The sequence below is a fragment of the Hypomesus nipponensis genome, chromosome 3, assembly GCF_054491055.1.
Source record: "Hypomesus nipponensis isolate SF chromosome 3, ASM5449105v1, whole genome shotgun sequence".
NCBI classification, from domain to species: Eukaryota; Metazoa; Chordata; class Actinopteri; order Osmeriformes; family Osmeridae; genus Hypomesus; species Hypomesus nipponensis.
The window spans coordinates 6283041-6297322 of NC_140363.1; the positions used below are offsets into that span (position 1 = coordinate 6283041).

A 14282-nucleotide genomic window follows, 5' to 3' on the forward strand; every position below is an offset into this window, starting at 1 on the left:
GGAAGATGCATTGACAACTAAATCCCAAGTGATGAAACAATCTAAACCTGTATTTACACATGTCATTGAAGAAATTCAAGCTGAAACTGTACAAATGGAGATTGATGTGAACAGGGTTAAAGAAGTTGTCTCCAAACTACCCGGATTTAAGATGCCACATGAAGATATTTCAGGACTGTCTTTTCACCAGGAAATTACCAAGACAGATGTGCAGTCAGAAAAAGTCAAAGTGACAGTGCATACCACACTACCAAAACAGGACAAAAACATCACCAAGTCTGACGTACCAAATTACTATTCAGAAACGATTAATACAACCACAGTTACACCAGTCAAATTGCCCAAACCACTGCTTCCTGATTTAGATAGCCATGAACACATTACTGTGACCTACACTGAGGACAAAACAATCCCCAAGGACACTGGAATCACCATTGAACTTTATAAACGGGAGGACTTAGAGATCCCTGGAATGGAAGCTATCCAAACAACAGGACATGTTCAGAAAACATGCATCCAGTTGCAAAAAGAATCAGAGCATGAAGAAGCCACAATAGAAAAACGTTTTGAATCTGAAATACCAGCCACAACAGATAAGGGAAATCTTATAAGTGTTAACATAACTGGATCAAATAAGAAGACAAAGAAAGGAAAAATGCCAACACCTGGCTTTGGAATGGTCAAATCGGATGAAACATTTCCAGAAATTGGGATTCAGTTCCCTAAGACAGGTATTTCTCTTAAAGGAAATGAGATAAAAGATGGAGAGGTATCTGGAAAAACATCAAATTTTGATATTACAGACTCTAATATAGAGTACAACATTAAAGTTGAAAAAGTCAATGTGTCCCCAGCCGAATTTAAACTACCCCCTTTGGCTTCATCCAAATTTGAACTCTCTGATCCTGAACTTGATTTCAGTGCATCAAAAAAGGTAGATATCCAACTGTCGGATGCTGAATTCAAGGATCCCTATTTTGAATATGAAATACAAAAAGAAGTTGCTTTGGGGATCGGACAAAAAGAAAGAAAGCCATCGATGACAATCTCCAAAGTTGGATGGTCAAAACCAGAATTTGTTCGTGAAGTGGATTCAAGCAATTCAAAATGTGATATTCAAATTCAAGGGGGAAAAGTGGAGGTCACTGACACAGATGGGGATTTAAAACCAACAGACATAAAGCTTGACATCAAGGATTTTGAATCTAGGGGAAAAGAAAGTACATTCAAATTACCAACAATTAAGCTCCCTAAATTAGGTCTCGAATCTCCACCTATCATCGTGGAAGTACCCGATGTAAAGACGGAAGTAGAAATTGGGGTAGTTGACACTCCAGAAGACAAGCTGTCAATGTCAGTGGAGAGACCTGGAGTTGATATAGAACCTCCATCTATAGATGTTGATGTGAATAGCAAAGCTGTTGAACTTGAGGGACAAGGAAACAAGTTTAAGATGCCAAAGTTAGGAATATCACTGCCAAAAGTCAAAGGTCCTGAAGTTGACATCCGTTTGTCAAAAACAGATAAGGACGTGACTTTACCAGAATCCAAAGCAGAGATCCAACGACCTAATGTTGAAGTGAAAGATCTTTCAAGAGATGCAGCAGTACCAGAAGTAGCAGCACCAGATGTTGATGTAAAAGTTAACAGAAGGAAGTTTTCATTCCCTAAATTTGGATTTTCTAAGCCAGACATGAAAGCCCCTGAAGTGGATGTCAGTCTTCCAAAGGTGGATGTTTCTTTTCCTGAGGTAAAAATAGAAGCCAAAGAGCCAGAAATCAAAATTAAAGCACCTGAAAGTGAAGCTGAAGTCAAAGGTTCCCCAACAAAATTTGTACTACCAATAGTAAAAGTCCCTAAATTTGGACTGGATGCTCCACATGTCAATGTAGAAGTCCCCGATGTAAAGAAGGAAGTAGAAATTGGTGTGGTCGATGTTCCAGATTCAAAACTATTAATGTCAGTGGAGGGACCTATTGTTAATATAGAACTTCCATCTATAGATGTTGACGTGAAGAGCAAAGGGGTTGAACTTGAGGGACAAGGAAACAAGTTCAAGACGCCAAAGTTTGGGATCTCACTAGCAAAAGTCAAAGGTCCTGAAATGGACTTCAGTTTGTTAAAAACAGACAAGGACATGACATTACCAGAAGCCAAAGCCGAGATGCAACTACCTGATGTTGAAGTCAAAGGTTCCCCAACAAAATTCAAACTACCAACAGTGAAACTCCCTAAATTTGGACTGGATGCTCCACACGTCACTGTGGAAGTACCTGATGTAAAGGACAAAGTAGAAATTGGTGTGGTCGATGTTCCAGATTCAAAGCTATCAATGTCAGTGAAGGTACCTGTACTTGATATAGAAACTCCATCTATAGATGTTGAAGTGAAGAGCAAAGGGGTTGAACTTGAGGGACAAGGCAACAAGTTTAAGATGCCAAAGTTTGGAATCTCACTGCCAAAAGTCAAAGGTCCTGAAATAGACTTCAGTTTGTCAAAAACAAACAAGGACATGACATTACCAGAAGCCAAAGCAGAGGTCGAACTACCTGATATAGAAGTCAAAGGTTCCCAATCAAAATTACTACCAACAGAGAAACTCCCTAAATTTGGACTGGATGCTCCTCATGTCAATGTTGAAGTCCCCGATGTAAAGAAGGAAGTAGAAATTGGTGTGGTCGATGTTCCAGATTCAAAGCTATCAAAGTCAGTGGAGGGACCTATTATTGATATAGAACTTCCATCTATAGATGTTGATGTGAAGAGCAAAGGGGTTGAACTTGAGGGACAAGGAAACAAGTTTAAAGTGCCAAAGTTTGGAATCTCACTGCCAAGAGTCAAGGGTCCTGAAATGGACTTCAGTTTGTCAAAAACAGATAAGGACATGACTTTACCAGAAGCCAAAGCAGAGATCCAACAACCTGATGTTGAAGTCAAAAGATCCCCAACAAAATTCAAACTACCAACAGTGAAACTCCCTAAATTTGGACTGGATGCTCCATATGTCACTGTGGAAGTACCTGATTTAAAGAAGGAAGTAGAAATTGGTGTGGTCGATGTTCCAGATTCAAAGCTATCAATGTCAGTGAAGGGACCTGTACTGGATATAGAAGCTCCATCTATAGATGTTGGTGTGAAGAGCAAAGGGGTTGAACTTGAGGGACAAGGAAACAAGTTTAAGATGCCAAAGTTTGGAATCTCACTGCCAGAAGTCAAAGGTCCTGAAATGGAATTCAGTTTGTCAAAAACAGACAAGGATATAACATTACCAGAAGCCAAGGCAGAGATCCAACAACCTGATGTTGAAGTCAAAGGTTCCCCAACAAAATTCAAACTACCAACAGTGAAACTCCCTAAATTTGGACTGGATGCTCCACATGTCAATGTAGAAGTCCCAGATGTAAAGAAGGAAGTAGAAATTGGTGTGGTCGATGTTCCAGATTCAAAGCTACCAATGTCATTGGAGGGACCTGTTGTTGATATAGAAGCTCCATCTATAGATGTGGATGTGAAGAGCAAGGCAGTTGAACTTGATGGACAAGGGAGCAAGTTTAAGATGCCAAAGTTTGGAATCTCCCTGACAAAAGTCAAAGGTCCTGAAATTGACGTAAATCTGTCAAAAACAGGCACTGCAGTTGAATTACCAGAAACCAAGGCAGAGATCCAACTACCTGATGTTAAAGTGAAAGATCTTTCAGGAGATGCCGCAGTACCAGAAGTAGCAACACCAGATGTTGATGTTAAAGTTAACAGAAGGAAGTTTTCACTCCCTAAGTTTGGATTTTCAAAGCCCGACATGAAAGCCCCTGAAGTGGATGTCAGTCTACCAGAGGTGGACGTTTCTTTACCAGAGGTTAAGATGGTAAACAAAGACCTAGAAATCAAAATTAAAGCACCCAAAAGTGAAGCTGAGGTCAAAGGTTCCCCAACAAAATTCAAACTACCCACAGTGAAACTCCCTCTATTTGGACTGGATGCTCCACATGTCAATGTAGAAGTCCCAGATGTAAAGAAGGAAGTGAAAATTGGTGTGGTCGATGTTCCAGATTCAAAGCTACCAATGTCATTGGAGGGACCTGTTGTTGATATAGAAGCTCCATCTATAGATGTGGATGTAAAGAGCAAGGCAGTTGAACTTGATGGACAAGGGAGCAAGTTTAAGATGCCAAAGTTTGGAATCTCCCTGCCAAAAGTCAAAGGTCCTGAAATTGACGTAAATCTGTCGAAAACAGGCACTGCAGTTGAATTAGCAGAAACCAAGGCAGAGATCCAACTACCTGATATTGAAGGGAAAGATCTTTCAGGAGATGCCGCAGTACCAGAAGTAGCAGCACCAGATGTTGATGTTAAAGTTAACAGAAGGAAGTTTTCATTCCCTAAGTTTGGATTTTCAAAGCCAGACATGAAAGCCCCTGAAGTGGATGTCAGTCTTCCAGAGGTGGATGTTTCTCTTCCAGAGGTAAAGATGGAAGCAAAAGAGCCAGAACTCAAAATTAAAGCACCAGAAGGTGAATTTGAAGTTACAAGTTCTCCAACAAAATTTAAACTACCAACAATGAAGCTACCTACATTTGGTCTGGAATCTCCACATGTCAATGTAGAAGTCCCAGATGTAAAGAAGGAAGTGAAAATTGGTGTGGTCGATGTTCCAGATTCAAAGCTACCAATGTCATTGGAGGGACCTGTTGTTGATATAGAAGCTCCATCTATAGATGTGGATGTGAAGAGCAAGGCAGTTGAACTTGATGGACAAGGGAGCAAGTTTAAGATGCCAAAGTTTGGAATCTCCCTGCCAAAAGTCAAAGGTCCTGAAATTGACGTAAATCTGTCGAAAACAGGCACTGCAGTTGAATTAGCAGAAACCAAGGCAGAGATCCAACTACCTGATATTGAAGGGAAAGATCTTTCAGGAGATGCCGCAGTACCAGAAGTAGCAGCACCAGATGTTGATGTTAAAGTTAACAGAAGGAAGTTTTCATTCCCTAAGTTTGGATTTTCAAAGCCAGACATGAAAGCCCCTGAAGTGGATGTCAGTCTTCCAGAGGTGGACGTTTCTCTTCCAGAGGTAAAGATGGAAGCAAAAGAGCCAGAACTCAAAATTAAAGCACCAGAAGGTGAATTTGAAGTTACAAGTTCTCCAACAAAATTTAAACTACCAACAATGAAGCTACCTACATTTGGTCTGGAATCTCCACATGTCAATGTAGAAGTCCCAGATGTAAAGAAGGAATTGAAAATTGGTGTGGTCGATGTTCCAGATTCAAAGCTACCAATGTCATTGGAGGGACCTGTTGTTGATATAGAAGCTCCATCTATAGATGTGGATGTGAAGAGCAAGGCAGTTGAACTTGATGGACAAGGGAGCAAGTTTAAGATGCCAAAGTTTGGAATCTCCCTGCCAAAAGTCAAAGGTCCTGAAATTGACGTAAATCTGTCAAAAACAGGCACTGCAGTTGAATTACCAGAAACCAAGGCAGAGATCCAACTACCTGATGTTAAAGTGAAAGATCTTTCAGGAGATGCCGCAGTACCAGAAGTAGCAGCAGCAGATGTTGATGTTAAAGTTAACAGAAGGAAGTTTTCATTCCCTAAGTTTGGATTTTCAAAGCCCGACATGAAAGCCCCTGAAGTTGATGTCAGTCTTCCAGAGGTGGACATTTCTCTTCCAGAGGTAAAGATGGAAGCCAAAGAGCCAGAACTCAAAATTAAAGCACCAGAAGGTGAAATTGAAGTGACAAGTTCTCCAACAAAATTCAAACTACCAACAATGAAGCTACCTAAATTTGGTCTGGAATCTCCACATGTTACTGTGGAAGTACCCATTGTAAAGAAGGAAGTAGAAATTGGTGTGGTTGATGTTCCAGAAGCAAAGCTATCAATGTCAGTGGAGGGACCTGGAGTTGATATAGGAGCTCCATCTATAGATGTGGGTGTGAAGAGCAAGGCAGTTGAACTTGATGGACAAGGGAGCAAGTTTAAGATGCCAAAGTTTGGAATCTCCCTGCCAAAAGTCAAAGGTCCTGAAATTGACGTAAATCTGTCAAAAACAGGCACTGCAGTTGAATTACCAGAAACCAAGGCAGAGATCCAACTACCTGATGTTAAAGTGAAAGATCTTTCAGGAGATGCCGCAGTACCAGAAGTAGCAGCAGCAGATGTTGATGTTAAATTTAACAGAAGGAAGTTTTCACTCCCTAAGTTTGGATTTTCAAAGCCCGACATGAAATCCCCTGAAGTGGATGTCAGTCTACCAGAGGTGGACGTTTCTTTACCGGAGGTTAAGATGGTAAACAAAGACCTAGAAATCAAAATTAAAGCACCCAAAAGTGAAGCTGAGGTCAAAGGTTCCCCAACAAAATTCAAACTACCCACAGTGAAACTCCCTCAATTTGGACTGGATGCTCCACATGTCAATGTAGAAGTCCCAGAAGTAAAGAAGGAAGTGAAAATTGGTGTGGTCGATGTTCCAGATTCAAAGCTAGCAATGTCATTGGAGGGACCTGTTTTTGATATAGAAGCTCCATCTATAGATGTGGATGTGAAGAGCAAGGCTGTTGAACTTGATGGACAAGGGAGCAAGTTTAAGATGCCAAAGTTTGGAATCTCCCTGCCAAAAGTCAAAGGTCCTGAAATTGACGTAAATATGTCGAAAACAGGCACTGCAGTTGAATTAGCAGAAACCAAGGCAGAGATCCAACTACCTGATATTGAAGGGAAAGATCTTTCAGGAGATGCTGCAGTACCAGAAGTAGCAGCACCAGATGTTGATGTTAAAGTTAACAGAAGGAAGTTTTCATTCCCTAAGTTTGGATTTTCAAAGCCCGACATGAAAGCCCCTGAAGTTGATGTCAGTCTTCCAGAGGTGGACATTTCTCTTCCAGAGGTAAAGATGGAAGCCAAAGAGCCAGAACTCAAAATTAAAGCACCAGAAGGTGAAATTGAAGTGACAAGTTCTCCAACAAAATTCAAAATACCAACAATAAAGCTACCTACATTTCGTCTGGAATCTCCACATGTTACTGTGGAAGTACCCATTATAAAGAAGGAAGTAGAAATTGGTGTGGTTGACGTTCCAGAAGCAAAGCTATCAATGTCAGTGGAGGGACCTGGAGTTGATATAGAAGCTCCATCTATAGATGTGGATGTGAAGAGCAAGGCAGTTGAACTTGATGGACAAGGGAGCAGGTTTAAGATGCCAAAGTTTGGAATCTCCCTGCCAAAAGTCAAAGGTCCTGAAATTGACGTAAATCTGTCGAAAACAGGCAATGCAGTTGAATTAGCAGAAACCAAGGCAGAGATCCAACTACCTGATATTGAAGGGAAAGATCTTTCAGGAGATGCCGCAGTACCAGAAGTAGCAGCACCAGATGTTGATGTTAAAGTTAACAGAAGGAAGTTTTCATTCCCTAAGTTTGGATTTTCAAAGCCAGACATTAAAGCCCCTGAAGTGGATGTCAGTCTTCCAGAGGTGGACATTTCTCTTCCAGAGGTAAAGATGGAAGCCAAAGAGCCAGAACTCAAAATTAAAGCACCCGAAAGTGAAGCTGAGGTCAAAGGTTCCCCAACAAAATTCAAACTACCCACAGTAAAACTCCCTCAATTTGGACTGGATGCTCCACATGTCAATGTAGAAGTCCCAGATGTAAAGAAGGAAGTGAAAATTGGTGTGGTCAATGTTCCAGATTCAAAGCTACCAATGTCATTGGAGGGGCCTGTTGTTGATATAGAAGCTCCATCTATAGATGTGGGTGTGAAGAGCAAGGCAGTTGATCTTGATGAACAAGGGAGCAAGTTTAAGATGCCAAAGTTTGGAATCTCCCTGCCAAAAGTCAAAGGTCCTGAAATTGACGTAAATCTGTCGAAAACAGGCACTGCAGTTGAATTACCAGAAACCAAGGCAGAGATCCAATTACCTGATGTTGAAGTGAAAGATCTTTCAGGAGATGCTGCAGTACCAGAAGTAGCAGCACCAGATGTTGATGTTAAAGTTAACAGAAGGAAGTTTTCATTCCCTAAGTTTGGATTTTCAAAGCCCGACATGAAAGCCCCTGAAGTTGATGTCAGTCTTCCAGAGGTGGACATTTCTCTTCCAGAGGTAAAGATGGAAGCCAAAGAGCCAGAACTCAAAATTAAAGCACCAGAAGGTGAAATTGAAGTGACAAGTTCTCCAACAAAATTCAAACTACCAACAATGAAGCTACCTAAATTTGGTCTGGAATCTCCACATGTTACTGTGGAAGTACCCATTGTAAAGAAGGAAGTAGAAATTGGTGTGGTTGATGTTCCAGAAGCAAAGCTATCAATGTCAGTGGAGGGACCTGGAGTTGATATAGAAGCTCCATCTATAGATGTGGGTGTGAAGAGCAAGGCAGTTGAACTTGATGGACAAGGGAGCAAGTTTAAGATGCCAAAGTTTGGAATCTCCCTGCCGAAAGTCAAAGGTCCTGAAATTGACTTAAGTTTGTCAACAACAGGCACTGATGTTGAATTACCAGAAACCAAGGCAGATGTCAAACTACCTGATTTTGAAGTCAAAGATATTTCAGGAGATGCCGCAGAACAGGAAGTAGCAGCTCCAGATGTTGACGTGAAAGTTAATAGAAGGATGTTTTCATTCCCCAAGTTTGGATTTTCAAAGCCAGACATTAAAGGCCCTGAAGTTGATGTCAGCCTTCCAGAGGTGGACGTGTCTCTACCAGAGGTCAAGATGGAAGCTACAGAGCCAGTACTCAAAGTTAAAGCACCAGAAAGTGAGGCTGAAGTCAAAGGTTCTCCAACTAAATTCAAACTACCAACAATGAAGCTCCCTAACTTTGGGCTTCAGTCTTCACATGTCACTGTGGAAGTACCCGATGTAAAGAAGGAAGTAGAAATTGGTGTAGTTGATGTTCCAGATACAAATCTAGCAATGTCTTTGAAGGGACCTGGAGTTGATATAGAAACTCCATCTATCGATGTTGATGTGAAGAGCAAAGGGGTTGAACTTGAGGGACAAGGAAGCAAGTTTAAAATGCCAAAGTTTGGAATCTCCCTGCCAAAAGTCAAAGGTCCTGAAATGGACTTAAGTTTGTCAAAAACAGGCACTGCAGTTACATTACCAGAAACCAAGGCAGAGGTCCAACTACCTGATTTTGAAGTCAAAGATATTTCAGGAGATGCTTCAGTACCAACAGTAGCAGCTCCAGATGTTGATGTGAAAGTCAACAGAAGGAAGTTTTCATTCCCTAAATTTGGATTTTCAAAGCCAGACATTAAAGGCCCTGAAGTTGATGTCAGTCTTCCAGAGGTAGACATTTCTCTACCAGAGGTAAAGATGGAAGCCAAAGAGCTAGAACTCAAAATGAAAGCACCAGAAGGTGAAATTGAAGTGACAAGTTCACCAACAAAATTCAAACTACCAACAATGAAGCTCCCTAACTTTGGGCTTCAGTCTTCACATGTCACTGTGGAAGTACCCGATGTAAAGAAGGAAGTAGAAGTTGGTGTAGTTGATGTTCCAGATACAAAGCTAGCAATGTCATTGAAGGGACCTGGAGCTGATATAGAAACTCCATCTATCGATGTTGATGTGAAGAGCAAAGGGGTTGAACTTGAGGGACAAGGAAGCAAGTTTAAAATGCCAAAGTTTGGAATCTCCCTGCCAAAAGTCAAAGGACCTGAAATTGACTTAAGTTTGTCAAAAACAGCAACTAATGTTGAATTACCAGAAGCCAAGGAAGAGGTCCAACTACCTGATTTTGAAGTCAAAGATATTTCAGGAGATGCTTCAGTACCAGAAGTAGTAGCTCCAGATGTTGATGTGAAAGTAAATAGAAGGATGTTTTCATTCCCTAAATTTGGATTTTCAAAGCCAGACATTAAAGCCCCTGAAGTTGATGTCAGTCTTCCAGAGGTGAACGTGTCTCTACCAGAGGTTAAGATGGAAGCCACAGAGCCAGTACTCAAAGTTAAAGCACCAGAAAGTGAAGCTGAAGTCAAAGGTTCTCCAACAAAATTCAAACTACCAACAATGAAGCTCCCTAACTTTGGGCTTCAGTCTTCACATGTCACTGTGGAAGTACCCGATGTAAAGAAGGAAGTAGAAGTTGGTGTAGTTGATGTTCCAGATACAAAGCTAGCAATGTCATTGAAGGGACCTGGAGCTGATATAGAAACTCCATCTATCGATGTTGATGTGAAGAGCAAAGGGGTTGAACTTGAGGGACAAGGAAGCAAGTTTAAAATGCCAAAGTTTGGAATCTCCCTGCCAAAAGTCAAAGGACCTGAAATTGACTTAAGTTTGTCAAAAACAGCAACTAATGTTGAATTACCAGAAGCCAAGGAAGAGGTCCAACTACCTGATTTTGAAGTCAAAGATATTTCAGGAGATGCTTCAGTACCAGAAGTAGTAGCTCCAGATGTTGATGTGAAAGTAAATAGAAGGATGTTTTCATTCCCTAAATTTGGATTTTCAAAGCCAGACATTAAAGGCCCTGATGTTGATGTCAGTCTTCCAAAGGTGGAAGTTTCTCTACCAGAGGTTAAGATGGAAGCCACAGAGCCAGTACTCAAAGTTAAAGCACCAGAAGGTGAAGCTGAAGTCAAAGGTTCTCCAACTAAATTCAAACTACCAAAAATGAAGCTCCCTAACTTTGGGCTTCAGTCTCCACATGTCACTGTGGAAGTACCCGATGTAAAGAAGGAAGTAGAAATGGGTGAGGTTGACGTTCCACAACCCAAGCTATCCATGTCAGTGAAGAGACCTGGAGTGGATATAGAAACTCCATCTATAGATGTGGATGTGAAGAGCAAAGGGGTTGAACTTGAGGGTCAAGGAAGCAAGTTTAAGATGCCAAAGTTTGGAATCTCCCTGCCGAAAGTAAAAGGTCCTGAGATTGATGTAACTGTCTCAAAAACAGACATTGATGTGACTTTACCAGAAGCCAAAGCAGAGGTCCAGCTACCTGATGTTGAAGTCAAAGATCCTATTGGAGGTGTTGCAGTACCAGATGTACCAGCTTCAGATGTTAATGTTACCAGGCGTAGGATTTCATTCCCTAAATTTGGATTTTCAAAACCAGACGTCAAACAGACTGAAGTTCTTGTCAGTCTTCCAGAACGTAGCATATCCGTGGCAGAACAAATGGTGGATATCAAAGAACCAGAGGGGGAAGGTACAGGGCAAGAGAGTCACACTGAAGTAAAAGACGTTGGCTCCCCTACAAGGTTCAAGATGCCAACTATTAAATTCCCTAAATTTGGTTCAAGTGTCTCAAATGTCACTGCAGAAACACACAATTTGGAGACATATATGAAAGCCGAGAGTCCGCAGAGAAACAAGGATCTTTCTGAGCAGGAGGCACAGACAGATGAGAGGATGAAGACAGAAGCTATGCAGGAGACTGACAGTCATGCCTCTCCAAGCAAGTTTAAACTCCCAGCCTTCAACATGCAATGGCTCAGTGTTTCTAAATCCAAACCCGAAGACAGCCATGCAGACAGTGGTGACTCGGAAGAGAAAACTAAAAATCAAGAAACTGAAAAAGGAGAGAAAAAATCCCCTTTGTTAACTATGTCATCCTTCGGAGACATACTGAAGGTCATTGATGTTGAATTTGACGTTCCTACTTTAGAGGAAGTGGAGGAAAAGCTGACACCTTCCATGGAAGGATCACCTGTCAGAAGTAAAACCATACTAAATGCTGGCCCAACACCTGAGAAAAGTGGTTGGTTTAAATTCCCAGACTTTGGACGGCATTCTCCTTCAGAATCCCCTAAAATCTCAGAAAAAGAGTCCAAGGACCATATGAACATTGCTGCTGGTGACTCAGTGGAAGATGACGTCAGCTTAACCCTTTCCCTGAGGTCATCAGATGCCTTTGCTGATATCAGCTCAGCAGTAACAAGTGAACAAGTAGCCATATCCTCTGCTTCTCCAACCAAGGTAATGGTTAAGTACACTGACCCTAATGCCACTGTGAGAGAGACGAAGGGTGATATTATCACTTCCACTGCAAGGACTGAACTGATCTCACTTGAACCACACTTGCCAGAGAAAATCACCATTCCAGCATTGTCAAGCACATCATCTTCCTCTGTAGACACACTTAAACTTGAGAGTGGTGAGATACATGTAATCACGTCAAACATACAAGCCACACCAGAGGCACAGCAAGTCACAGTGTTCACTGATGTCCAGATGCGCTCGGCTACCAAAGATGCCTCCGGTCTGTGGAGTGGTGGGAGCTCAGCTGTTCAGAGGCATGTTGTGAGGGAGGCATCAGGACATGGCATAGAAACGGTTGTATTAACTGAGAGAGTCACACATGTCGGAGTCCATCCTGGTGAGGCTATATCAGATGAAACAGCCTCCTCCATCAGACGGTTAAAGGACACTGTGCACTCGGAGAAAATGAAGTTCTTTGATGGAACTGAAAAATAATATGTTGTGATGTTTATCAAAGACAATAGAACAGACAGTAATTGTATTCTAAACTATGACTCAGTTTTAGCATAAGCAATCCTATTTTAGTATGCTTATAGTGCACACTTGCTGTAACCAATGTAAAATGTAAACTAAAATATCAACTTCATAAAACTGTTAACAATGTCTTGTTTAGTCATGTCATGTGATTATGCATATCTAGACCATGTTCCAGTGTATAATCTGAGATAACTTGATTAATCCACTGTCGTGATCCTGAAGCACAATCTATAATTTCCCTTTGTTTTGCTGCCAAACATCAAGTTATTATGGTTAATCAGTTTCATATAATGTATAATAATTTTTTACCTTCATTTAACTGTTAATGATATAGAATGCACCAAATGTTAACATAGTGCTCATGAATTGAAATGTTTACATTATATTTATGCTATTATCATCTTACATAGTCACGCTTACAAAATACAAGTGGATGTTCAAATATATTTATTAAATTAAATTCCAATTTATACAGGGAATTAAAGCCAGAGATTAAATTACTTTTAAACAATATTTGTTATTTTTCAATTTGCCACCAAAATGGTAACACACATTCTGTATTCTGCAATTTGTATTGTTCACTGTATAAAGTTATAAAAACAACAACGCTATTGTAAATATTTGTTGACTTTATTATTTCTTATGGAGTGTGACTTTGATTGTATCTCAGGATTGTATTCAGTACCTCATTTAGTCAATGTACTTAATATACATAATAAATATTATGAAATATTTGTTGTCTTTGTGAATATAAAGTAAATCGTATTTCACTCATGAAAATAGGACTAGGCTGATATTGTTTCATATATAAATAAAGATATATAGTATTTGTGTATACATTAAATACTACAAAAATGCAATTATTGTTTTTGATGAGGGGAATCTACTTTAGTACATCAGTGATCACACCCCAATTGGATGTTTTAGGACTATATTTTCAAGGTTAATGTTTTTCAGCACAATCATTTACCATACTGAACAATATTCTCAGTCCTCATGTCGTGTGTATGACACAACATGGACATGCTCTCAGTTTGGAACACAAACACGGAATGAGATGGGCGAGCAGTCAGACATACAATATGCTACAATAATGTTTGACCCATCACTTCCCCAGTTTTATAAAGACAGTGCCATTCATTTTTTACGTTTTGTATTCCCTGTAATTGAAAATGCAGTACAGTAGACCATCTCTTCAGCCTCTGATGGTGGTGGTGGTGGTGGACCGCAGCCTTTTCTTATGGCTTCAGCCTTTTTCCTATTGGCTTGATTGGTGTCAAATTACAATATGTCCAGTAAGCACACATTTTAAAACTTGTATAAACGCATTATACTTTCAAATGAACAAAATAAAACAACTGGCAGTGTCGAGATGGCTGACGATTAAAAAGAGGTATTGCTCAGAATCTTTTTGGCCGCTGTGCTATTTAATGAAGCTCAGCATCATCACAATTGCTTGTATTGCAATTAAACCTTACTGGTTTATTGTATTTTTGTATTTCATCTTCAGTTGCTGCCAAGTGTGTTTGATGCCTGTTAGGTTGCACCTAAATAATATATCAATATGCACGCATACAGACATAAATGTTTAATAAGTGGAAGGTGAAAAAATGTTTTTCTCCAAACGATAAGCCTGCTCACATATTGACTTGGTCAGCAATATTCTGCCATGCCAACTCAATTTTTTTTGCTGCTGCTATGGTACTGCTTTTTAAAACAAAATACTGGTTAATATTCAGCATAACAGTCACTAATATTTTTAAATTACACTGGCGAGAAATGGCCGGTTCAACGGTTTCCTCCCGTTGCCATGATGATA

General features: G+C 40.4%; 2 protein-coding genes across 2 annotated transcripts; both read left to right on the forward strand.

Annotated features, from left to right (window-relative positions):
* The first annotated feature begins 3796 nt into the window (after positions 1 to 3796).
* LOC146299566 (uncharacterized) lies at positions 3797 to 5504 on the forward strand. The gene is made up of 4 exons (XM_084683164.1): positions 3797 to 4232; positions 4401 to 4888; positions 5009 to 5203; positions 5445 to 5504. The coding sequence occupies exons 1-4, from the start codon at positions 3797 to 3799 to the stop codon at positions 5502 to 5504; spliced, it is 1179 nt and encodes a 392-aa protein (XP_084539290.1).
* Positions 5505 to 6759: 1255 nt separating this feature from the next.
* LOC146299567 (uncharacterized) lies at positions 6760 to 13291 on the forward strand. Its single transcript, XM_084673986.1, has 2 exons — positions 6760 to 9356; positions 9582 to 13291. The coding sequence occupies exons 1-2, from the start codon at positions 6827 to 6829 to the stop codon at positions 12419 to 12421; spliced, it is 5370 nt and encodes a 1789-aa protein (XP_084530112.1). The 5' UTR covers positions 6760 to 6826; the 3' UTR covers positions 12422 to 13291.
* Positions 13292 to 14282: the final 991 nt, after the last annotated feature.